The 25,272-nt window shown below is 45.9% G+C and overlaps 1 protein-coding gene across 7 annotated transcripts in view; it reads right to left on the bottom strand.

The window, feature by feature from the left end:
* The window catches only part of PPIP5K1 (diphosphoinositol pentakisphosphate kinase 1), a 124,680-nt gene that overhangs the window by 59,653 nt on the left and 39,755 nt on the right, over nucleotides 1–25,272 (bottom strand). For all 7 annotated transcript variants that reach the window (XM_034783112.1, XM_034783115.1, XM_034783114.1 and 4 more), the window contains exons 19-23: nucleotides 24,075–24,216; nucleotides 22,820–23,043; nucleotides 6,923–7,050; nucleotides 6,432–6,546; nucleotides 3,558–3,665 (exon numbers count right to left, since the gene is read on the bottom strand). In XM_034783112.1, coding sequence (XP_034639003.1) covers nucleotides 3,558–3,665; nucleotides 6,432–6,546; nucleotides 6,923–7,050; nucleotides 22,820–23,043; nucleotides 24,075–24,216 — 717 coding nt within the window. The remainder of the gene's footprint in view (nucleotides 1–3,557; nucleotides 3,666–6,431; nucleotides 6,547–6,922; nucleotides 7,051–22,819; nucleotides 23,044–24,074; nucleotides 24,217–25,272) is intronic.

Genomic DNA, 25,272 nt, shown 5'->3' with positions numbered 1-25,272 from the left:
GAGAGGCGATCCCGAAAGGAGGGAGCTGGATCCTGGGGGATGACTGGGGCGCCGTCCTCGACCGCACCTTCAAAAGTTCTGTCTAGGACCTGAAGGTGGTCTTGGTGGCCCTTGGTTCTGACCGGGTTGAGGGCCAGCCCATCTTCTCCTACCACCTCGCCCTCGCCTTCTGGCAGGGTCCTGTCTCTGACGAGGTGGAGGGGGGTAAAAACGTTGAGGCTGGGGCCTAAATGGTCTGCGCTGGGGACCCGCAACATGCATCCCCAAGGAGCGCATGATTGTCCTGGAGTCTTTGAGGCTCTGCAATCGAGAGTCCGTCTTCTCCGAGAACAACCCCTGTCCTTCAAAGGGCAAATCCTGTAGGGTCTGCTGTAATTCAGGGGGCAAACCCGAAACTTGGAGCCAGGAGGTCCTGCGCATAGCGATACCTGCGGCCAGGGTTCTTGCGGCCGAGTCCGCTATGTCCAGGGAGGCCTGTAAGGAGGTCCGAGCCACCTTCTTACCCTCCTCAACCAAGGCCCCAAACTGTTCCCTGGACTCTTGGGGAACCAATTCCTTGAACTTCCCCATGGAGTTCCAGGAATTAAAGTTGTAGCGGCTCAGGAGCGCCTGCTGGTTAGCCGCTCTAAGTTGCAGCCCTCCAGCTGAATAAACTTTACGGCCAAACAAATTGAGCCGCTTAGCCTCCTTTGATTTGGGCGCTGCAGCTTGTTGACCGTGGCGCTCCCTAGCATTCACTGATGACACCACCAGTGAACACGGTTGGGGATGAGTATACAAGTACTCGTAGTCTTTGGAGGGGACAAAGTACTTTCTTTCCACCCCTCTCGCTGTAGGTGGGATAGAGGCCGGGGTTTGCCATATCGTAGTTGCGTTCGCCTGGATCGTGCGGATCAGGGGCAACGCCACTCTTGATGGGACATCCGCCGCGAGGATATTTACAATGGGGTCCCGCACCTCCACTATCTCCTCCGTCTGCAGGTCCATGTTACGGGCCATCCTACGTAACAGGTCCTGATGAGCCCGAAGATCTATCGGGGGTGGACCTGTGCACGACGTGCCCGCCACTGCCTCATCCGGAGAGGAAGAGGAAGATGCCTCAGGTGGTACAGGATCCAGGGGAGGATCCTGGTCTCCCTGTTCCTGGGTCGGAGCATCACCTGCCCTTGGGTCCGGAACGTCAGGTGGTGTGGATGCAGAGGCCTCCATGCCCCCTGGAGGAGGGCGAGAGATGGTGGACTCTGGGGCCCTTGTATCAGAGTGACCCGAGCGAGAGGTTGTTGGAGCCCCTTGCGCCTGGTGGTATGCCCACGGGGTCCAGAATGACCAGTGAGATGGGCCCTGGTCAGGGTCCTCTGCTCCCTCTTGCCAATGGCCTAAATCTCGCTCCCCGGCTTGTCCCTGAGGGGGGTATGCCGATCTTGGCAGGTCCTCAGAGGAGCGAGACACCGATCTCGATGGCCATGGCGGTGCCGACTGCGTCGAGACGAATCCCGTAGGATACGGTGCCGTCCGGTGCCGATCTAGAGATGTTCTGTCTCTACGCGGTGCCGGTGATCGGTGCCGAGATCGCGATCGGTGCCGATGGCCTCGCCGGTGCCGGGAGTCGGACCTGGATCGAGACGATGACCTAGAGTAAGCCCGGTGCCGGGAGCGGCCTCTCGAAGTCGAGCGTCGATCGTACCGGTGCCGAGAGCTACGTCTCGACGTTGATCGGTGTCGACGATCATAACGGTGTCGAGATGTAGAGCGGTGCCGCGATGATCTTGGCCGCGAGTACGACCGGTGCCGAGGTGATATTCGGTGCCGGGACTGCGAGCGGCGTGGGGACCTGCTTCGGGACCTGGATCGGTGCCGAGGTTCCAGCCCTTGCGATGGAGGGCGCATCAAGGCAGGTTTTCCCCTAGAGTGGACCGGGCGAGTCAACGGTGCCGACGGTGCCGGTGGTTGTGGCGGTGCCGGCTCCGTGAGGGCGATCAGGTCTCTCGCCGTCGCGAAAGTCTCCGGTGTCGACGGGAGGCACTGTATCACCGCCGGTCTCGGTGGTGACTCTGTCTGCACCGGACTCAACGGCCTTGGAGCCGGAGTCGACGGTGCTGGAGGCACCTGTTTCCGGTGCTCTACAGGTGGACGCGGCTCTACCCCCGGCACCGGGGGAGCCGGCGTCTTCGGCACTGAGGTCCCCGCCTTATGGGATTTTTTATGTCCCGGGGATGATGAACGGCGCCGAGGCACTTGTTGTGAGTGCGGTGCCGATGAGGTCCGGTGCCGTGGAGGCTTGTCTGCCGTGGTCGGCATGGTCGGTGCCGCTGGGGCACTACGCACCGAGGTGCTAGGTGCCGGGGCCTGGCGCGCCGATGGAGCGTCCGGGCTAAGTGCTGCCTCCATAAGGAGTTGCCGGAGTCGAAAGTCCCGCTCCTTCTTGGTCCTCGGTTTGAAGGCCTTACAGATCTTGCACTTATCTGTTTGATGGGACTCTCCCAGGCACTTCAAACACGAGTCGTGCGGGTCGCTCGTTGGCATAGGCTTAGCGCAGGAGGCGCACTGTTTGAAGCCGGGAGCCTTGGGCATGAGCCCGACCACGCGGCCGGGGAAAAAGGGGGGAGATAACCCCCTTAATCCCCCTTTTTAACTATATAACAACTATAACAAGTGAATAACCAACTATATAACTATAAACAACTAGAACTACAACTATAACTGTGAATAACTGGATAAGCTAGGGAGAGTGGAGAACAGCTACGCCGCGCTCCACAGTTCCAACGACCGTCAGGGGCGGTAAGAAGGAACTGAGGGGGCGCCGGGTCGGCTGGGGTATATATTCAGCGCCATGAAGGCGCCACTCTAGGGGGCTCCACAGCCGACCCGCCGGTGTTGCTAGGGTAGAAAATCTTCCGACGATCGTGCACGCGGCGCGCGCACACCTAATGGAATGGATATGAGCAAGCACTCGAAGAAGAATGTCTCTTTTTCCCCAGTGGCCAAAGACCACCACTACTAAAAGGCTGTTATGTCTGGCCTCCAGCACCTCTGGGACAATCCCAGCCAAAGGGAGCTGATAGAGGGGACTGATCATAGATTCAACTAGTCATAGATTAACGCTGTGACTGGAAGGGGCTGCCCAGCAGCAGGCTATTTTTAAATACCAATTCGAAATCCCCTTAACTAAGTGAAGGATTCTGGTCTATAGATTCTTGGCTAAACGGGAACTCTTGGCCCTAGAAACTTGTGTTCTGGGAAAAACAACAAGGAGTCTGGTGGCACCTTAAAGACTAACATTTATTTGGGCATGAGCTTTCGTGAGTAAAAACCTCACTTCTTCGGATGCATAGAGTGAAAGTTGTGTTCTGGGAGGCTCTTCAGCCCAGGAGACTTCCAGTCTCACATTTCAGAAAGAAAATGTGCAATCAGTTTTGGGCTCTCACTGCCTGGTATGACAGGAGGCCCACCAATGCCAGTGCCTTGCCACCTGGGAATAGTCAGGGAGTGCTGGATCCTGGTGGCCACTGTCTCACATCACAGGAGGAAAGATTTGACTCTAGTTCTAGATCCCTCACCTTGTTGTTGTCCTCGTAGAGCATGATAACAATCTGGGTCATGTAGTTCAGTTCTGAGATAGCACTCAAATAGTCCATGGCTCTCTTCCACTGCTGGTCCTTGGACTCCTGATACATACACACAAACAGTCGCATGGGATAAGCAATGGCAGACAACTTGCAGCACTACGTGAAATGGGTCTGAGCGGGTTTCCTCTACACAGTGTAACATCCCTGTCAGCACAGAAACAATTCGCTCAGCTAATCTGCAGACAGAACTGAACACTGAGGGAGAGGAGTTTACAGAATGAAATGATGGCAGGAAGGGACACTCCAACTACAGCTACAGCCCATGTTCAGATTTTAGCACATCCAGCAGCAGGCTACCCTCTAATGTCATGCTGAGATATGGAATATAACCAATAACAATTTCCCTAACATGCTGGTTCTCAAATAGTGGTCTGCAGAATAAAATATTTGCGAGAAGCAGTGAGAAAATGGATGGGGGAGAATGGAAAGGAAGGAGGGTTGCTCTTACAAAAGGGTCTGATGAATGGAAAAACTGGAGAACAATTTGGACATGCCATTTGAGAGATGGGAAAGGCAGCACTTCCTGCAGCATAGTGTCCCCCGGCCTCTCACCAGGGCACAGCCATACCCCCAAGGTAGCATGCCCTGCAGCACAGTATCCCCTGACACTACAGGGGATAGGGAGTGTAAGAAAAACACCCTCGACATTGACCAGGAAGTTAGACAAAGTCATATATGGCTACTTTCCTCGGATACAGAGAGCTGCCACAGGCACACGAACCTGAACCTGCTAAACAAGCCCCAACTCCTACAAACCTTCTGGGAATAGCACGATAGGAGACAAAAGCGAACCAAAGAACACGATTAGTTTGTGAGACAGTGCATTTCTTAGCCCTTCTAATACCCACAGGGAGGGAGGGAGGGAGGGGAGTGTAGAGCCAACCCAATCAACCATTGAGGCTCGGGGAAAGATTTCTCCAATTCAAGCTCTGCAGCGATGTGAAATTCTAGGCTCTACCCTTATCAAAGGGGAGACAAGGCTCAGTCTCCAAATGCCTGGTCCTTCCATTTCCTTCTCACTGAAGAGACCCATCTAGCCCAGTCCCCTGCACTAAGGACTAAGTATCATCTAGACCATCCCTAACCTGTTCTTACAAATTTCCAATGATGGAGATTCCACCATCTCCCTAGGCAATTTTTCCTAATGTCCAACCTAACCCTCCCTTGCTGCAATTTAAGCCCATTGCTTCTTGTCCTTTCTTCAGTGGTTAAGTAGAACAATTTTTCTCCCTCCTCCTTGTAACAACCTTTTATATACTTGAAAACTCATGTTTCCCCTTAGTCTTCTCTTCTCCAGAAGAAACAACCCCAATTTTTTTTCAATCTTCCCTCAGAGGTTATGTTTTCTAGACCTTCCATCATTTTTGTTGCTCTTCTCTGGACTCTCTCCAATTTGTCTACATCCTTCCTGAAATGTGGCACCCAGAACTAGACACAATACTCCAGTTGAGGCCTAATCAGCGTGGAGTAGAGCGGAAGAATGACTTCTTGTGTCTTGCTTACAACACTCCTGCTAATACATCCCAGAATGTTTGTTTTTTTTGCAACAGCGTTACACTGTTGACTCATATTTAGCTTGTAATCCACTGACTCCCAGATCCCTTTCTGCAGGACTCCTTCCTAGGCAGTCATTTCCCATTGTACTGATTGTTCCTTCTTAAGTGCAGTAGTTTGCATTTGTCTTTATTGAATTTCATCCCATTTACTTCAGGCCCTTTCTCCAGTTTGTCCAGATCATTTCGAATTTTAATCCTATCCTCCAAAGCACTTGCAACCCCTCCCAGCTCAGTATCATCTGCAAACTTTATAAGTGCACTCTCTATGCCATTACCTAAATCATTGATGAAGATACTGAACAGAACTGGCCCAAGAACTGATCCCTGCGGGACCCCACTCATTATGCCCTTCTAGATTGATTGTGAACCACCGATAACTACTCTCTGGGAACAGCTTTCCAACCAGTTATGCATGCACCTTAGAGTAGCTGTAATTTCAGCTCACTTACTTCAGGGGAACATTTAGTTCCAAGTCAATGACTCAAAGAAAGTCTCTAGAGTGGAGCTTGGCCCTGCTCAAGAGGAATCAGCTTCCCTTCCCTTCCCAGAGCAGGGTGAGGAAAGGAGAGCAGCAGATGCAAACTCTCCCACTTGGACCCTCTCCTGTCACCCTTACTCACACTCAGGCTGGGTCTACACTACCCACCTGAATCGACAGGTAGAAATCGACCTCTCGGGGATCGATTTATCGCGTCCCAACGGGACGCAACAATCGATCCCCGAATCGACGCTCTTACTCCACCAGCGGAGGTGGGAGTAAGCGCCGTCGACGGGAAGCTGCGGAGGTCGATTTTGCCGCCGTCCCTACAGCAGTGTAAGTTGGCTGTGATACGTCGAATTCAGCTACGCTATTCGCGTAGCTGAATTTGCGTATCTTAAATCGACCCCCCCCATAGTGTAGATGTAGCCTCAGTAACACCTTATTACTCCATGAGCTATGCCACCGAAATCACACTCCCGCTGGGTTCCCACTAAAATCAGTGGGGCTGGTCTTGGAACGAGGTATTATTCAGCAAGAACATGGAGCGAGAATCAGACCCTTAGCAAAAACAACCCTCCACATGCCAAAGATGAAAATAAGCCACAACATGCAAACACAGCAGAGATACCGCTGGTCAGAAGCCAGTGTCATGAGTCATTGGTGGGGAGTTAGTTAGAAGGGGTAATTTGCAGCCGCACACTGTTCATCCTAGACAGGGCTGAAGAAGAAAGGGGGAGGTTTACCCTGTGGTACTGCTGGCACACTTACATCCAAGAGCCCCCCATAGCGGAAGATGCTGAGCAGGGAATGTACGTGGCTCTCGCTGGTAAAGTATAACCGTGTCCGGACATGGCGACCCGGGGACAGGACTCCTCTCGAGTACCTAAACCAAACCAATGCAGCTTAGTTCATATGGACTCTCTCAAACATGCATGCCTAACAGAGTGAAATCATTCTGCAGAGATAAATACACCCACGTTTCAGGGTAGCAGAGGTAGAGCGAGATGCGAGGAGCAAGTGGCCTGCTACACAGCATCCTAAGGAATAGGCCTGTAGGAATGGTGTAGTCCTCTCCCCAGCCAAACACTTGCTCCCCTCTGCACATTCTGATAAAGGCAGCAACACTCCCTCTCCCCGCACCGATGCACTACTGCCTTCGTTTAACATCACTGGTTGGTCCATCTAGGTCAACGTATGGCATGGCCTTCTCAGGGCACAGAGTGTCCCCCACCAGTGCCAACATGCAGCAAGGTCCTTACAAGGGGTGCAGCTTGTTGACAGACTCATCCTCGTGGGTTCTTTGCAGGTCCAACTGGATCTTCTTGATGAGAGGAAGACAGAAGCCAATAGCAATCTCCAGCTTCTCCTCCTTATTAATCCCATATTCCTGCAGTAGTAACAGAAAGAAAAGAACATAAGAACTGCCATACTGGATCAGACCAATGGTCCATCTAGCCCAGGATCCTCTCTTCAGACAGCAGCCAATGCCAGGAGCTTCAGAGGAAATGAACAGAACAGGTAATCATCAAGCAATCCATCCCCTGTCATCCAGCCCCAGCATCTGGCAGTCAGAGACCTAGGGACATGCAGAGCATGGGGTTGCAGCCCTGACCATCTTGGTGGATAGCCACTGATGGACCTATCCTCCATGAACTTCTCTAATCTTTTTTAACCCAATTATACTTTTGGCCTTCACAGCATCCCCTGGCAACGAGTTCCACAGGTTTACTGTGCATTGTGTGACGACATACTTCCTTATGTTTATTTGAAATCTGCTGCCTATTAATTGCATTAAGTGACCCCTGCCTTCTTGTGTTATGTAAAGGGGTAAATAACACTTCCTTATTCACTTTTTCCACACCTTTCACGATTTTATAGACCTCTATAATACCCACCCTTAATTCTCTCTTTTCCAAGCTGAATAGTCCCAGTCTTTTTAATCTCTCCTTAGATGGAAGGTGTTCCATATCCTTAATCATATTTGTGGCCCCTTTCTGTACCTTTTCCATTTCCAATATATCTTCTGAGATGGGGTGACCAGAACCACACACAGTATTCCAGGTATGGGCATACTATGGCTTTATATATTGGCATTATTGATATTTTTTTGTCATACTATCCCTTTCCTAATGGTTCCTAACATTGTTAGCTTTTTTGACTGCCATTGCACATTGAGCAAATGGTTCAGAGAACCATCCACAATGACTCCAAGATCTCTTTCTTGAGTGGTAATAGCTCATTTAGACCAGGTCATTTTGTATGTATAGTTGGGATTATGTTTTCCAATGTACATTACTCCGTAATCATCAACATTGAATTTCATCTGCAATTTTCTTGCCACTCACCCAGTTTTGTGAGATCCCTCTGGAACTCTTCACAGACTGCTTTGGACTTATCTATCTTGGGTAATTTTGTATTATCTGCAAACTTTGCCACCTCACTGCTTACCCCTTTTTCAAGATCATTTATGATCATGTTGAACCGGTCCCACTACAGACCCCTGGAGGACACCACTATTTACCTCTCTCCATTCTGAAAACGGACCATTTATTCCTACCCAGTGTTTTCTGTCTTTTAACCAGTTACTGATCTATGAGAGGACCTTCCCTCTCATCCCATCATAGTTTGTTCAAGAGCCTTTGGTGAGGGACCTTGTCAAAGGCGTTCTGAAAGTCCAACTATATTAGATCTACTGGATCGCTCTTGCCCACATGCTTCTTGACTCCCTCAAAGCATTCTAATAGATTGGGGAGGCATGATTTCCCTTTACAAAAGCAGTGTTAACTCTTTTCCAACAAACAGAACTATCAGACACATACATGAACATTGGTTGAAACTATAGTAAAGAACAATGTGCCTGGTACTCAAGTTAAGCTTACCAGCCTGTAATTGCCAGGATCCATTTTTTAAAAATTGGCATCCTATTAGCTATCCTCCAGTCAGCTGGCACAGAAGTGGATTTAAGTGATAGGGTACATACCACAATTAGTAGTTCTACAATTAAATATTTGGGTTCCTTGAGAACTTTTGGGTGAATACCATCTGGTGCTGGTGACTTATTACTGTTTAATTTACCAATTTGTTCCAAATCCTCCTCTGTTGACATGTCAATCTGGAACATTTCCTCAGATTTGTAACCTAAAAAGAATGGCTCAAGAGTGGAATCTCCCTTACATCCTGTGCAGGAAGACCAATGCAAAGAAACTCATTTATATTCTCTGCAATGACCTTGTCTTCCTTGAATGCTCCTTTAGCATCTCGATCATCCAGTGGCCCCACTGATTTTTTGGAAGGCTTCCTGCTTCTGATGTACTTACATTTTTTGAGTCTTTTGCTATTGTTCTTCAAATTCTTTTTGGCCTTCCTAATTATATGTTTACTCTTGACTTCCCAGAGTTTATGCTCCCTTCTATTTTCCTCAATAGGATTCTACTTCCAATTTTTAAATGATCCTTTTTGCCTCCAACTGCTTTTTACACTCTATTGTGTAGCTATGGTGGCTTTTTTTTTTTTTAAATCCTCCTATTCTTTTTAGTTTAAGCCTCTAGTATGGTGTTTTTTAAAAGTTTCCATGCAGCTTGCAGGCATTTCACTTTTGTGCCTGTTCCTTTTAATTTATGTTTAACTAACTTCCTCATTTTTGTGTCATTCCCCTTTCTGAAGTTAAATGCTACTGTGGTGGGTTTCTTTGGTATTTCCCCATTCCCCCAACCAAGCATATTAAATTTAATTATATTATGGTCACTATTACCAAGCGGTTCAGTTACAATGACCTCTGGGACCAGACTCTATGCTCCACTTAGGACTAAACCAAGAAATACCTCCTGCCTTGGGGGTTACAGGACTAGCTGCTCCAAGAAACAGTCATTTAAAAGGTGTCAAGAAACTATCTCTGCATCCTGTCCTGAGGTGACATATACCCAGTCAAGATGGGGATAGTTGAAACCATCCATTATTATTGAGTTTTCTATGTTTATAGCCTCTCCAATCTCCCTAAACAGTTCACAATTACTGTCATCATCCTGATCAGGTGCTTGGTAGTATGTTCCTACTGCTATACTCTTATTATTCAAGGATGGAATTTCTATCCATAGAGATTATACGGTACAGTTTAGTCATAACAATTTTACTATATTTGACTACACTTTCTTTCAAATATAGTACCACTCCTCCACCAGCATGACCTATACTATCATTCCTATATATTTTGCACCCTGGTATTACAGTGTCCGACTGATTGTCATTCCACCATGTTTCTGAGATTCCATTAAATAAGGAGATTCACATCATACCAGGCACTCAAGTCCACCCATCTTAGTATTTAGACTTCTTGGATTTGCATACAAGCACTTATAACATTTGTCACTTTTTAGTTGTCTGCCTTCATGTGATGTTGAATTGGGACTCCTTCATTTGACTGTTTCTCTTCAATTTCTACCTTTACTTTATCAACTTCTAAACTCTCTTTACTAGGATAGAGAATCCCCGTTAATAGGTCCTTCCCCATGGGATATCTCTGTCTGAACTGCATGCTCCTCCGTGCCTGTCAGCTTCTCCCCAGACCTTAGTTTAAGAACTCCCATTTGGCCTTTTTAATTTTACATGCCAGCAGTCTGGGTTCCATTTTGGTTTAGACGGAGCCCATCCTTCCTGTATAGGCTCTTCCTTTCCCAACTGGTTTCCCTGTTCCTAATAAACCTGAATCCTTCCTTCCTACACCATTGTCTCATCCACGCATTGAGACCCTGCAGTTCTGCCTGTCTCTAGCCCTGTGTGTGGAACTGGAAGCATTTCAGAAAATGCTACCATTTAAGTCCTGGACTTGAATCTCCTCCCTAGCAGCCTAAATTTGGCCTACAGGACCTCTCTCCTATCCTTCCCTAGGTCACTGGTACCCACCAGACCAACAGACACTGAAACTGGCTTCTTAGGGCCAAATCGTTATACAGATAATGAAGGCTTCTTACACAATCAGATTTCTTCAAGATGAGCCTCTGAATATCAATCAAGGCTCCTCCACTGCAAGCTTCCAGAAGATACGAAAGAGCAATGTCTCCTGGAGCCACTTACCCCTTCCCTCCCGCTCCCTTCATGCAGGGCTCTGAGTGCATACAAGGGGAGGTGGTCTCAACCGCGCTCAGACACATCCTTTCATCTGGGAATTTTTAACCCACACCTCTGAAAAGGAGGTCTGATGGAAAGCAGGTGGTGCTGATCAAACAGGCTTGTCCAGAGCACAGCATCACCCTTATGAGAAGTGTTCCAACATTCCAGAGTCAAGCAGCTGACCAGAGAAAATTCAGACCTGAATGGAGATTCCCACCTCAAGGAGCTCCTGTAGCTTAGAAAGCAAGACTTCTTAGTCATCTTAAGACCCAGGATACTGAACAGAATAGTCAAGCTCCAATCATGGCTAGTGACAGCAACTAGGTAGCAATGTGACCAATATCTGAAAGATCACCAAGTCAACAGAATACGCAGAGACGTTCCTGCTCTTAGCGAAGGAAAAGAACTGGGTTATTGATGTTAGCTCTTGCTTGTCCTTGGGTCAAAGCCATGGACAAAGTGCATTATCCCTGGTGGGAAAAGATAAGCTGGTAGTTTTTGTTGGGGCGGAGGGGGGGGGCTGGCAAATAGCGCAGTTTTCGTTGCCAAATAGTTTTGACTGAACCAAAGAAGAGTGCTTTGGTAATATTAAAATGAAACCTTTCAACCCGACAAAGGTTTTTGTTTTGATTTTAGGCATTTTGACAAAAGTAAAGGACTAGATTCTCCAGATGGCCTGGGGGACTGGGAAGGGAGGAGATTTCCCTTACCACTTTGAGGTAGTTAGGGAACACTCCCCTCCTCCCCCCCAGGATGAGGTAGTCCCCAGTTCAAGTGCCCCCTCTGCCCGATATGGAGAATCATCGATAGATACGAGGCCTGAAAAGATCATTGTGATCATCTAGTCTTACCTCCCCTGTATAGCACGGGCCACAGACCTTCCCCCAATAATTCCTAGACCAGAGCTTTAGAAAAACATCCAATCTTGCTTTAAAAATGGTCAGTGATGGAGAATCCTCCACAACCCTTGGTAAATTGTTCCAATGGTTAATTACCCTCTCTGTTAAAAATTTATACCTTATTCCCAGTCTGAATTTGTCTAGCTTCAGTTTCCAGCCACTGGATCATGTTATATTTTTCTCTGCTAGACTGTTAAGTATCTACACGGGGAACAAATATTTAATAATGGGCGAATCAGACTGTATTTAAGTCATCCCTTAACCTTCTCTTTGTTAAGCTAAATAGATTGAGCTTCTTAAGTCTATCATGATAAGGCAGGTTTTCTAATCCTTTAATCATTCTCATGACTTTTCTGAAACCTCTCCAATTTATCAACATCCTTCTTAAATTGTGGGCACCAGAACTGGATGCAGTATTCCAGCAGTGGTCGCACCACTGTCAAATACACAGGTAAAATAATCGCTCTACTCCTTCTCAAGATTCCTTTGATTATGCATCCCAGGATCGCTCTCTCTTTTGGCCATAGTGTCACACAGGGCATATATTTAAAATGTATACACTTGGACTGAGGTTGAGATGGCAATAGGAGACAGACTTGTTGAAAGTCTCTGGGTAAGGATAAAAGGAGTAAAAAAAAAAAAAACAAGGGTGATGTCATGGTAGGGGTCTACTACAGACCACTTAACCAGGAAGAAGAGAAGGATGAGGTTTAAACACAAAATCATCCAAAGCACAGGACTTGGTAGTGATGGGGGACTTCAACTACTCATACATCTGTTGGGGAAAACACCACAGCAGAGTACAGATTATCCACTAAATTCTTGAATGTATTGGAGACAATTTTTTTATTTCAGAAGGTGGAGAAAGCTACTAGGTGAGAGGCTATTCTAGATTTGATTTTGACAAATAGGGAGGAACTGGTTGAGAATTTGAAAGTGGAAGGCAGCTTGGGTGAAAGTGATCATGAAATCTTCGATCTAAAAATCAAAAGAGAGTCCTACAAAAAGTGGAAACTAGGTCAAATGACAAAGGATGAACATAAACAAATAAGACAAGTATGTAGGAACAAAATTTGAAAGGACAAGGCACAAAACGAGATCAAACTAGCTAGAGACATAAAGGGTAACAAGAAAACAGTCTACAAATACATTAGAAGCAAGAGGAAGACCAAGCACAGGGTAGGACCGTTACTCAATGAAGGGGGAAAAACAATAACAGAAAATGTGGAAATGGTAGAGGTGCTTAATGACTTCTTTGTTTCGGTTTTCACCAAGAAGGTTGGTGGTGACTGGATGTCTAACATAGTGAATACCAGTGAAAATGAGGTAGGATCAGAAGAGGCTAAAATAGGGAAAGAACAAGTTAAAAATTAGACAAATTAGATGTCTTCAAATCACCAGGGAAATGCATCCTAGAATACTCAAGGAGCTGACTGAGGAGATATCTGAACCATTAGCGATTATCTATATGGTACTATATGTGAAAGAAAATGTAGAATCAAATGAAGTAAAAATCTTAAATGAATACACACATTCCATAGAATCTCTATAGATAGTAATTCAATGCTCTAATAAGAATATAACAGTAGGGATCTATTATCGACCACCTGACCAGGACAGTGATCAGGACGATGAAATGCTAAGGGAGATTATAGAGGCTATCAAAATAAAGAACTCAATAATAGTAGGGGATTTCAATTATCGCCATATTGACTGGGTACCTGTCACCTCAGGACGAAATGCAGAGACAAAATTTCTCGAAACTTTAAATGACTGCTTCTTGGAGCAGCTGGTACAGGAACCCACAAGGGGAGAGGCAATTCTCGATTTAGTCCTGAGTGGAGCGCAGGATCTGGTCCAAGAGGTAACTACAACAGGACCGCTTGGAAATAGTGACCATAATATAACAACATTTAACATTCCTTTGGTGGGAAGAACACCTCCACAGCCCAACACTGTGGCATTTAAATTTCAGAAAGGGGAACTATGCAAAAATGAGGAGGTTGGTTAAACAGAAATTAAAAGGTACAGTGACTAGAGTGAAATCCCTGCAAGCTGCATGGACACTTTTCAAAGACACCATAATTGAGGCCCAACTTAAATGTATACCCCAAATTAAAAAACAGTAAAAGAACTAAAAAAGAGCCACTGTGGCTTAACCATGTAAAAGAAGCAGTGAGAGATAAAAAGGCATCTTTTAAAAAGTGGAAGTCAAATCCTAGTGAGATAAATAGAAAGGAGTATAAACACTGCCAAATTAAGTGTAAAAATGTAATAAGAAAAGCCAAAAAGGAATTTGAAGAACAGCTAGCCAAAAACTCAAAAGGTAATAAAATGTTTAAGTATATCAGAAGCAGGAAGCCTGCTGAACAACCAATGGGGCCCCTGGACGATCGAGATACAAAAGGAGCACTTAAAGACGATAAAGTCATTGTGAAGAAACTAAATGAATTCTTTGCTTCAGTCTTCATGGCTGAGGATGTTAGGGAGATTCCCAAACCTGAACTGTCCTTTGTAGGTGACAAATCTGAGGAATTGTCACAGACTGAAGTGTCACTAGAGGAGGTTTTGGAATTAAATTGATAAACTTAACAGCAACAAGTCACCGGAACCAGGTGGCATTCACCCAAGAGTTCTGAAAGAACTCAAATGTGAAATTGCGGAACTATTAACTATGGTTTGTAACCTCTCCTTTAAATCAGCTTCTGTACCCAATGACTGGAAGATAGCTAATGTAACACCAATATTTAAAAAAGGGCTCTAGAGGTGATCGCGACAATTACAGACAGGTAAGTCTAATGTCAGTACCGGGCAAATTAGTTGAAACAATAGTAAAGAATAAAATTGTCAGACACATAGAAGAACATAAATTGTTGGCAAAAGTCTACATGGTTTCTGTAAAGGGAAGTCACGTCTTACTTATCTATTAGAGTTCTTTGAAGGGGTCAACAAACAAGGGTGATCCAGTGGACATAGTGTTCTTAGATTTCCAGAAAGCCTTTGACAAGGTTCCTCACCAAAGGTGCTTACATAAATTAAGTTGTCATGGGATACGATGGAAGATCCTTTCATGGATTGAGAACAGGTTAAAAGACAGGGAACAAAGGGTAGGAATAAATTGGAAATTTTCAGAATGGAGAGGGGTAACTAGTGGTGTTTCCCAAGGGTCAGTTCTAGGACCAATCTTATTCAACTTATTCATAAATGATCTGGAGAAAGGGGTAAACAGTGAGGTGGCAAAGTTTGCAGATGATACTAAACTACTCAAGATAGGTTAAGACCAAAGCAGACTGTGAAGAACTTCAAAAAGATCTCACAAAACTAAGTGATTGGGCAACAAAATGGCAAATGAAATTTAATGTGGATAAATGTAAAGTAAAGCACATTGGAAAAAAATAACCCCAACTATTACATACAATATGATGGGGGCTAATTTAGCTACAACTAATCAGGAAAGAGATCTTGGAGTCATCGTGGAAAGTTCTCTGAAGAAGTCCACGCACTGTACAGCAGCAGTCAAAAAAGCAAACAGGATGTTAGGAAACATTAAAAAGGGATAGAGAATAAGATGGAGAATATCTTATTGCCCTTATATAAATCCATGGTACACCCACATCTTTAATACTGTGTACAAATGTGGTTTCCTCATCTCAAAAAAGATATACTGGCATTAGAAATGGTTCAGAGAAGGCCAACTAAAATTATTAGGGGTTTGGAACAGGTCCTATATGAGTAGAGATTAAAGAGGCAAGGACTTTTCATCTTGGAAAAGAGGAGACTAAGGGGGATATGATAGAGGTATATAAAATCATGAGTGGTGTGGAGAAAGTGAATAAAGAAAGTAAATAACTTTGTTCCCATAATACAAGAACTAAGGGCCACCAAATGAAATTAATGGGCAGCAGGTTTAAAACAAATAAAAAGGAAGTTCTTCACACAGCGCACAGTTAACCCGTGGAACTCCTTGCCTGAGGAGGTTGTGAAGGGGTTTAAAAGAGGGTTTAAAAGAGAACTGGATAAATTCATAGAGGTTAAGTCCATTAATGGCTATTAGTCAGGATGGGTAAGGAATGGTGTCCCAAGCCTCTGTTTGCCAGAAGCTGGGAATGGGCGACAGGGAATGAATCCCTTGATGATTACATTTTATGTTCATTCCCTCTGGGGCACCTGGCATTGGCCACTGCTGGTAGACAGGATACTGGGCTAGATGAACCTTTTGTCTGACCCAGTATGGTCATTCTTATATTCTTATCTTTGAAAAGTCATGGAAGATGGAAGAGATTCCAGAAGACTGGAAAAGGGCAAATATAGTACCAATCTATAAAAACGGAAATAAGGACAACCCAGGGAATTACTGACCAGGAAGCTTAACTTCTGTACCTGGAAAGATAATGGAGCAAATAACTAAGTAATCAATTTGCAAACACCTAGAAGATAATAAGGTGATAAGTAACAGGCAGCATGGCTTTGTCAAGAACAAATAGTGTCAAACCAACCTTATAGCTTCTCTTGACAGGGTAAAAAGCCTTGTGGAAGGGGGGGGGGGGGAAGAAGCGGTAGATGTGGTACATCTTGACTTTAGTAAAGCTTTTGGTACGCATGACCTTCTTATAAACAAATTAGGGAAATGCAGCCTAGATGGAGCTACTATAAGGTGCATGCAAAACTGGTTGGAAAACCAATCCCAGAGAGTAGTTATCAGTGGTTCACAGTCATGCTGGAAGGGCAAAACAAGTGGGGTTCTGCAGAGATCAGTTCTGGGTCCTGTTCTGTTCAATTTCTTTATCAATGATTTAGATAATGGCATGGAGAGTACACTTATAAAGTTTGCAGACGATACCAAGCTGGGAGGGGTTGCAAGTGCTTTGGAGGACAGGATTAAAATTCAAAAAGATCGGGACAAACTGGAGAACGGGTCTGAAATAAATAGGTTGAATTTCAATAAGGAAAAATGCAAAGTACTCCATTTAGAAAGGAACAATCAGTTGCACATGTACACAATGGGAAATGACTGCCTAGGAAGAAGTACTGCAGAAAGGCACATGGGGGGTCATAGTGGACCACAAGCTAAATATGAGTCAACAGTATAACACAGTTGCAAAAAAGCGAACATCATTTTGGGATGCATTAGTAGGAGTGTTGTAAGCTAGACACAAGAAGTAATTCTTCTACTCTACTCCATGCTGATTAGGCCTCAACTGGAATATTGTGTCTAGTTCTGGGTGCCACATTTCAGGAAGGATGTAGACAAATTGGAGAGAGTCCATAGAAGAGTGACAAAAATTATTAAAGGTCTAAAAAGCATGACTTATGAGGGAAGATTGAAAAAATTGGGTTTGGTTAGTCTGGAAAAGGAGACTAAGAGGGGACATGACAACAGTTTTCAAGTATGTTAAAGGTTGTTACAAGAAGGAGGGAGAAAAATTGTTCTCCTTAACCTCTGAGGATAGGACAAGAAACAATGGCCTTAAATTGCAGCAAGGGTGGGTTAGAACGTTTTTCCTAGTGTCCAACCTAACTGTCAGGATGGTTAAGCACTGGAATAAATTGCCTAGGGAGGTTGTGGAATAAGAGCAGGTTAGACAAAACACCTGTCAGGAATAGTCTAGGTAATATTTAGTCCTGCGATGAGTGCAGGGGACTGGATCAGATGACCTCTCAAGATCCCTTCCAGTCCTATGATTCATGTTCAGTCAATTATCCACCACAATCCCCATATTTTTTTTTTTCCCAGAGTTACTGCTTCCCAAATCCAGACTGCTCGGAACAGTGACCTGTCCTTTTCGTTATTTACCACTCCCCCAACTTGTGTTATCTGCAAACTTTACTGGGGATGATTTTATGTTTTTTCCTTCCAAGTCATTTATAACAACGTTAAATAGGACAGGGCCAAGAATCGATCCCTGCAGGACCCCCATTGGAAACATTCCCATTTGAGGATAATTCACCATTTACAATTATGTTTTGAGACATATCAGCCAATTTTTAATCCATTTAATGTGTACATCTTATGTTTGAACATAAGAACGGCCAGACTGGGTCAGACCAAAGGTCCATCTAGCCCAGTATGCTGTCTGCCGACAGTGCCCAACCCCAGGTGCCCCAGAGGGAATGAACAGAACATGTAATCATCAAGGGATTCATTCCCAGCTTCTGGCAAACAGAGGCTAGGGACACCATCCCTGCCCATCCTGGCTGGTAGCCATTGATGGACCTATCCTCCATGAACTTATCTAGTGCTTTTTTGAACGCCGTTATAGACTTGGCCTTCACAATATTCTCTGGCAAGGAGTTCCACAGGTTGATTGTGCGTTGTGTGAAAAAATACTTTCTTGTGCTCGTTTTAAACCTGCTGCCTATTAATTTCATTTGGTGGCCCCTAGTTCTTGTGCTATGAGGAGTAAATAACACTTCCTTATTTACTTTCTCCACACCTGTCATGATTTTATAGACCTCAATCATATCCCCCTTTAGTCGTCTCTTTTCCAAGCTGAAAAGTCCTAGTCTTATTCATCTCTCCTCATACGGAAGCCGTTCCATACCCCTAATCATTTTTGTTGCCTTTTTCTGAACCTTTTCCAATTCCAATATATCTTTTTTGAGATGGGGCGACCACATCTGCATGCAGTATTCAAGATGTGGGTGTACTATGGATTTATATAGAGGCAATATGATATTTTCTGTCTGATTATCAAATCCCTTTCTTAATGATGCCGAACATTCTGTTTGCTTTTTTGACTGCCGCTGCACACTGAGTGAATGTTTTCAGAGAATGATCCACAATGACTCCAAGATCTCTTTCTTGAGTGGTAACAGCTAATTTAGACCCCATCATTTTATATGTTAATTTGATATTGTTTTAGTTTTTAATCAAAATGTTATGCTGTACCAAATAAAATGCCTTATAGAAGTCTGAGTATGTCAACACTATTACCTCTGTCAACCCAACATGTAATATCATCCCCCTCCCCAAAAAAGGTATCAAGTTAGTTTGACGAGATCTATTTCCAGAAGGGATCTGAACCAAACTGAAAAATCCACTCTTTGCTCAGCTCTATACGTGCTATTTACCCCAGTTGCAAAAAAGCAGATAAAAATCAAGTTAGAGACTTTGAAAAGAGCACTCGTGCTATTGAATAAAAACTCTGCTCAAAGAGTCTTTCAATAAATTATCTCCCTCTGGTAGATGAGACCCTGGTACAGGCATGAACAGCCGTGCTGAGGCTTCAGACATAGCTTGATCTTAAAATTATCATGTAATTGCACAAGTAACAAACCCGTTCACTGCAGGAAAGTTTGACAGGTTTGGTAAATATCAAGGCTTCTTCACCCCCAAACCTAAGTGTGGATGAAAGGGTCTCTAGTATTTATATAAACAGAGACAAATTATCTGCATACTCTTGAAGGTCAAGTATGGACACAGATGAAGACACCCCGACATTCATAAAAAATAGTCCCGAAAGCCAGGCATTTAATGGAACACTTGCTGCCAAAGAAAAAAGATGCAGTTTTATTGGTAGAGGTCTTCCTGGACTCCAGAGATTATGTTCAGCGAGGTAGATTAAGATATGAAAATGGCCATCTCTCAAGACTGTCTCATCATGCTTGTTGCTTGTAGTTTTGATGTTACTATTGCACAGAAAGGCAAGTCCCTCTTGAATACCTCTGGAAATAAGAGCTCTGCCTTTGAAACCGGATAGCAAATACTATGTCCTCCAGGGTGTTAATACAGTCAGACAGTCATTTGCCCCATGCCAGGTACTCGAACTGCCAACACTGTATGATAGCTGGCAAGCTTTTATTTAGCTGGCAAGCTTTTATTTGCATTAAACCAAGAAGCAAACCTCACACATCCTTAAGCTTAGTGATTTTTCTTTTAAACACCCCCTCCCTGTGATTCTTCCTATCTGGAATGCACTGTATTGAGGTTTTTATTTATATTACAAATAAAAACCTTGATGCATTGCATTCCAGATGGGAGGAATCAGGGCTCTTTTACAGAGGCTCTTGTCAATTTCTGGGCCTGACTGTCCACCAGACCCTGTGTACTCCATCAGCTCCAAGAAGGGTTTAGTAAAGCAGAGAATGGGAACCCCTAGGTGTTTCTAATATCCATACATGAAGAGAGACAGTGCTGTAAAATTCCATGGTATCTAGATATGCTTTGAAGCTCTGGATTGCTGTGTACTTCATACTGGAGCCACTCCAGAATCAGAATTGAAACATTTACTTCCTGGTTTTTAAGCAGACAAATCTGAGGTCAGTAGCTCTGAGAACACAAATGGTCTGCTCGTACTCCCTCCTCCGAGAGGTCAGAGACAAACAGCCATTAGCGCATTTATGCTGCCAGATCCAGGGGATCTCATGGCCCCTCACCAATAGCGCTAGGTCCAAATTGGATTGACAGCACATTCTTCTCCATGGATCCTTTCCTGTACAAGGGGAGAGTTCCCAGCATCTCATCTCACCCTTGTAATAGGGCTGCTGAGACAGCAGTGCATCTTCCCCGCAACCGCTTGTGGCCTGCTGTGGCACAGGATCTCCCTCCTAGCCCTAACAGTCCTGCGACAGGTCAACCTGCTCTCAGGGAGACCCTGGCAAGCAGGAGTCTCTAGTCAGAGCATAAAACAACAGGGTCTTCCACCCCTCCTGGGCTAACCTTCTGCCCCACTCACTCACAGTGCGGACCTCTGGACTTTCTCCCTGCAGGTCTGGCTTCTACCCTCAGGACTTCATCCTAGGGACCTTTCCCGAATCAGATTCTCCCCAGGCTGGAGTCTTATTCCAAGTCTATTTCCAGGCTGTCTGAGTGATGGCCTTTTTCAAGCCCTGCCACAAGAGCCTCCTTCTCTCCTGCTGCCCTCTCCCTTCAGGGTCAGTCACAGGAGGGACTCTCCCTCCAGCAACTATCCCAACCCCTGATGAGAGTCACCCAACTCTTCCCCACTTAGATCAGATAACTGACTTGAGCCACTTGATTCCCAGACATTAGGATCAGCTAGGGGAACTGCTCCATCGCAGGGGAGGCTGAGCCCAGCTCACCTTAAAAGGGCCAGCCAAGCAGTGACAGCGGCAGAAAAACTCTGAAGCCAACAGGCAGCCCCTTGTGGAGCGATTCATCAGATCCTCTGAGTCTGGAACTGAGGCTTGTTTTTCTGTGAATATGGCATAATAGTGAAACCTTTGGATCCATAAGATGCCTTAGAATCGAAAGGACTAGGTGGAGAAAAGGCTGTATCATAACCTCATGCATAGACGCCGACTTCCCCTCTGCCCTGTGGGTGCTCAACCCCTGCAGCCCCTGGCCCCACCCTCGCCCTGCCCCAATTCCACCCCCTTCTCCCCAAGCCCCCGCCCCTGCACCGCCTCGTCTCCCGAGTGTGCCACGTCCCCACTCCTCCCCCTCCCTCCCGGAAAGTCTTGAGAGCCGCCCAAAAGTTGTTAGGCAGTGAGCGGGAAGTGCTGAGAGGGAGAGGAGCAGGGACGCCATGCTCGGGGGAGGTGATGGGGATGGAGGGAGCTTGGCTGCCGGTGGGTGCGGAGCACCCACTAAATTTTCCCATGGGTGCTCCGGCCCCGCAGCATCCATGGAGTCAGTGCCTATGACCTCATATCCTCAGACATGAGCCAGGCATCAGTTTTTGAGCCTGTTAGATCCCCAGTGCTAGATTCTCAAACCCAATCCTGGGAGGCTGAATTTCAGTGGCACAGCTGAGCGCTTGGGGGTAGGCTAGGAACCAAAGAGAACCACAACGGGCCCTTCTTGGAATAAGGGAACACAGCTTCAGAACCTAAAACTGATTGATGAGGCTTCTGGTGGTAAGAGAGTCTATAAATGGATTCCATCCCATTCTTGACTTTCAAGGAAAGAGCCTGAAAGACAGGGCATTGGAAGGGGAAAACCCTCTCCTAGACAAGCAGGGCATCAAGCGTTTACATGTGAACATGACCAGACAGGAAGACCATCGTTAAGACTCGATCCCATAACAGATCCACCATCCTGAACTTCATCAGAAGCTTGCAATGTAGTTCCCAATCTCCAGTGGTGGAAGGACCTCAACAAGGATGCTCACGTCACCATTTTGGGCACATAGCCAGTAAGACGAGCAGTTCTCTAACAATCACAGTGTGTTACACCTGCAGTACCAGGCTCCACTGAACAGGACAGGTCCAGGGCCTCGGCCTAAATGGTCCCATTCTGGGCACAGAATCACTAGATAAGGGACTCTTCCTCCTCAAAGGGGTCGGATCCTCATGCTGGCTGGATCCCAGACAACTAGATCCATGCTTTGGTTTCAGAGGTGGACAATGGCCTCTGACCTTTCAGGAGCCACTTTAGGCATACAGCCAGGTCTGCTAGGTTGACCTGGACTTATCCAGGGATCTTAATAGGGAACAGAACCTTAACTTCATAGCCAGACTTAACCAACTGGGCCTGAAGAGCTTTCCCACCAACTGGGGTTGAGGCAGACTTCCCATCTCTGCAGGCCAATCCTGTACGTTGATGCTGGACTTGTACATGGCTAACCTTAGCTTAGCAGGCCTGAAAAGTCTCCCTTGACATTGAGGTTGTGAGTGAGCCTACCCTTCTGCTCGTGGTAGTCCAGAGGAAGCCCATGCCAGATGGACATTTCATCTTCTGCACTTTTGACTTAAGAAATTGGATTGGTTGGCTGATTATAGTTAAATTAACAAAATTTGCCCCTAAATGGCATAAGAAAAAACCTAACAAGATAAGCACGCAGAACACTGCTTATGATCCAAGCTCGCTACACCTTCAGTGGTTAGAAGGAACTGTAGGGTGGTTAGGGCCGCTTAGGTTCCAAGGCTAGGAAAAAGTTTCTGGCTAAGAGGGCGAGGGAGGGGCAAGCTGACACAGTGGACAATGCTCTCTAGAAGATATGGGTGGCTTGCAGAGTAGCTGCCTTGGTCCCACAAGTGAGAAAATGCAGAAGAAATAGGAACTACTCAATACAGAGAAATCCTCTTATAAACACCAACCAATGACTTTCTGGTTTTCGCTCACACAGCGGGGAAACCTGACACAGGCCTGAAGACACATCCCTTTGTGAGACTCATGCCAGACATTTCCACTATTGAGAGTGAACGCCACTCCTAGGAGAGAGGGGAAAGAGTTGAGCCAGACTGTACCTGAGGTATGATCACATCTGCCAAGGCTTTGGAGAGTTTGAAGAGTTCAGCAGTGCCCTCCAGCTTCAGGGAGCAATTGTGTTGTACATCATATTTGATGCAGTCGTAGATATCAGGGATCTTGCTGATGTCATAGCGCCCATTCTTCATGCGGAAATCCCTCTCCAGCTTGCTCCAGCGCTGCAGCATCAGCTCCAAAGTCTCGCTGTGGTACAGCTGCAGGTCTAAAGAGCAGCAAGTACAAAACTCGTATGTTTTAAAAAGGGAACAGAGGGTCTCTCTACGCTGTTTGAAAAGCTGCAGTACAGAGTCTCAGAGCTAGGGCTACAGGCTCAGGCTTGTACTAAAGAGAGTAGTGTAGACGTCCGTACTTGGGCTGGAGAAACACACCCATGACCCCAGGCTTCAGAGCCTGAGCTCCAGCCTGAGCCCAGATGTCTACACAGCTCTTTTTAGTGCCTTAGCACAAGCCTGAGGTCTATAGACCCAGGCTCGGAGACTCACTGCTGCAGGTTTTAAAGTGCAGTGTAGATGTACTAAAAGAGGTCCTGCAGCATTATAGAGTAGTCAGCCTATCTTCGATACCTGGTAATTATTCAACAATTAATTTGTATGCTCCTGAAGGATAATAGGGTTATAAGCAATAGCCAGCATGGATTTGTCAAGAATAAACTATGCCAAACCAACCTAATTTCCTTCTTTGAAAGGGTTATGACCTGGGGGTTGGGAAGGAGTAGAAAGGATACATCTTGACTTTAGTAAGGCTTTTGACACAGTCGCACATGACATTCTCATAAACTTGATGACTTCAAGGTCCCTTCCAGTCCCACACTGCTATGGTTCTATGTTCACACCCAGGCTACTCTTATTTGAGTTTCAACTGACAAGACTGCACGTGCTTCTGATAGCTGGGATTCCAGCTGGGAAAGGAAAGGAAAAATACAGAAAGACCTACAGCCTCATAGCAAATACCACAAATGGGCTTGGAAAACCCAGTCACACCAAGAAGTCTGCATTGCTACTAACAGTAATCACTCTAACACCTTGAGCACAGAGCAATCCGGCTCCTTGGTGTTACAGCTTTCCTGAACATGGTTCAAAATAGGAATGGGAGCTTCCAGATCAACAGCATGAGTGTGTTTCCTAAGCCTCTTTGCTGCAGACACGTATTTATACAGCTCAGAGCTCTTGCTTGCACAGACCAATCTAGAGGGATCTGCTCTGGACAACCCTCTTCCCAAACCCAGCCGCTCACCTGCAGATTTGGGATCTTCCAGACGTTTGCATATCTGGGAAGTGAGGTTCTCGATCAGGGCAAACACCTGGTTACAGATCTCTACTGGGTTCTGGATGAAAGTCATGGAGTTGACCAGAGAGATGCTGCCTGTAGGTGCTAACTGCAGAGTAAAGAGAACACAAAAAGGTTAGTGCCTATGCATATAGAGAGCACAGCGCATCCAGTCCAACCCCAGCAATTAAGCTTCTGGAAATGGTGTGCAACTGACAAACTAGTTTCCTGTGTAACAGTCATCCTACACATCCACCAACAGCCTATGCCTCCCCCGACCCTCCATGCCACACCTGGCCTGTTGGCAAAAGTCTCTCTCTTTGGTACAGCAGAGACCTTCCAAGAGAGGCTAGGTGGTATTCATAGGTGAGAAGCCATTTCCTTTTCTCTACTGGGTCTCTGCTTCTTCCATTTTGGGACCTCAGGTTACAAGAGAAAAAACTTTGGGGGACCCTCCCCCAGCATAGTTGTAAGGAAAGGAAGGGTGGTCATAACCTCCAGGATCTGTTCCTGGTCCCCAGGTTGAGAACCATGCTTTACTCCCAGTGCATCAGATGCTGGTGAGGGCAAGTGCTGCCAAGTGCTTCATCAGTACAGAGGAGTCTGGGTCCTGACAACGTACATGGAGTGGACTGGATCCAGGCTTGATTATTTTACTTCTCATGCTCAGCAGGCATGTCTGCTCCAGGTAGACCTGCGAGGAAGAGGCCCTATGCTTGTGTGGGAAGGAAGTCCCCTTCACCTCAGAGAGGAAGAGGCCAACAAAGGCCTACAACCAACTTGGCCTCACACTCAACACCAAGAAAACTAAACTACTCCACCAACAGGCTCTGAATCACCAGGCTCCCGCTCCCATAATTCAGATCAATAGAGACTCTGGAGACTGTTGAGCTGCTGAGGGAAAGGAAGTGCTCTCTGTAGCAGAAACTCAATACCACCTTCAATGTGCCAGTGCTGCTGTCAGACGCTTGAGAAAAACAGGTCTTTGAAGATTGTGACATCAAGAATTAAACCAAGCTTCTCGTGTACCAGGCTGTTATCCCTGCTCTCTTGTACAGTGCCAAAACTAGGGTCATGTACAGTAGACGCCTCAAGATTTTTGAATGATACCATCAATGGTGCCTCTGTAAGATCTTCTGAATCAAGTGAGATGCCCAACACACCC

This window comes from Trachemys scripta, chromosome 10 (genome assembly GCF_013100865.1).
Source record: "Trachemys scripta elegans isolate TJP31775 chromosome 10, CAS_Tse_1.0, whole genome shotgun sequence".
Classification (NCBI taxonomy): Eukaryota; Metazoa; Chordata; order Testudines; family Emydidae; genus Trachemys; species Trachemys scripta.
This window is presented reverse-complemented; position numbering and strand designations above follow the sequence as displayed.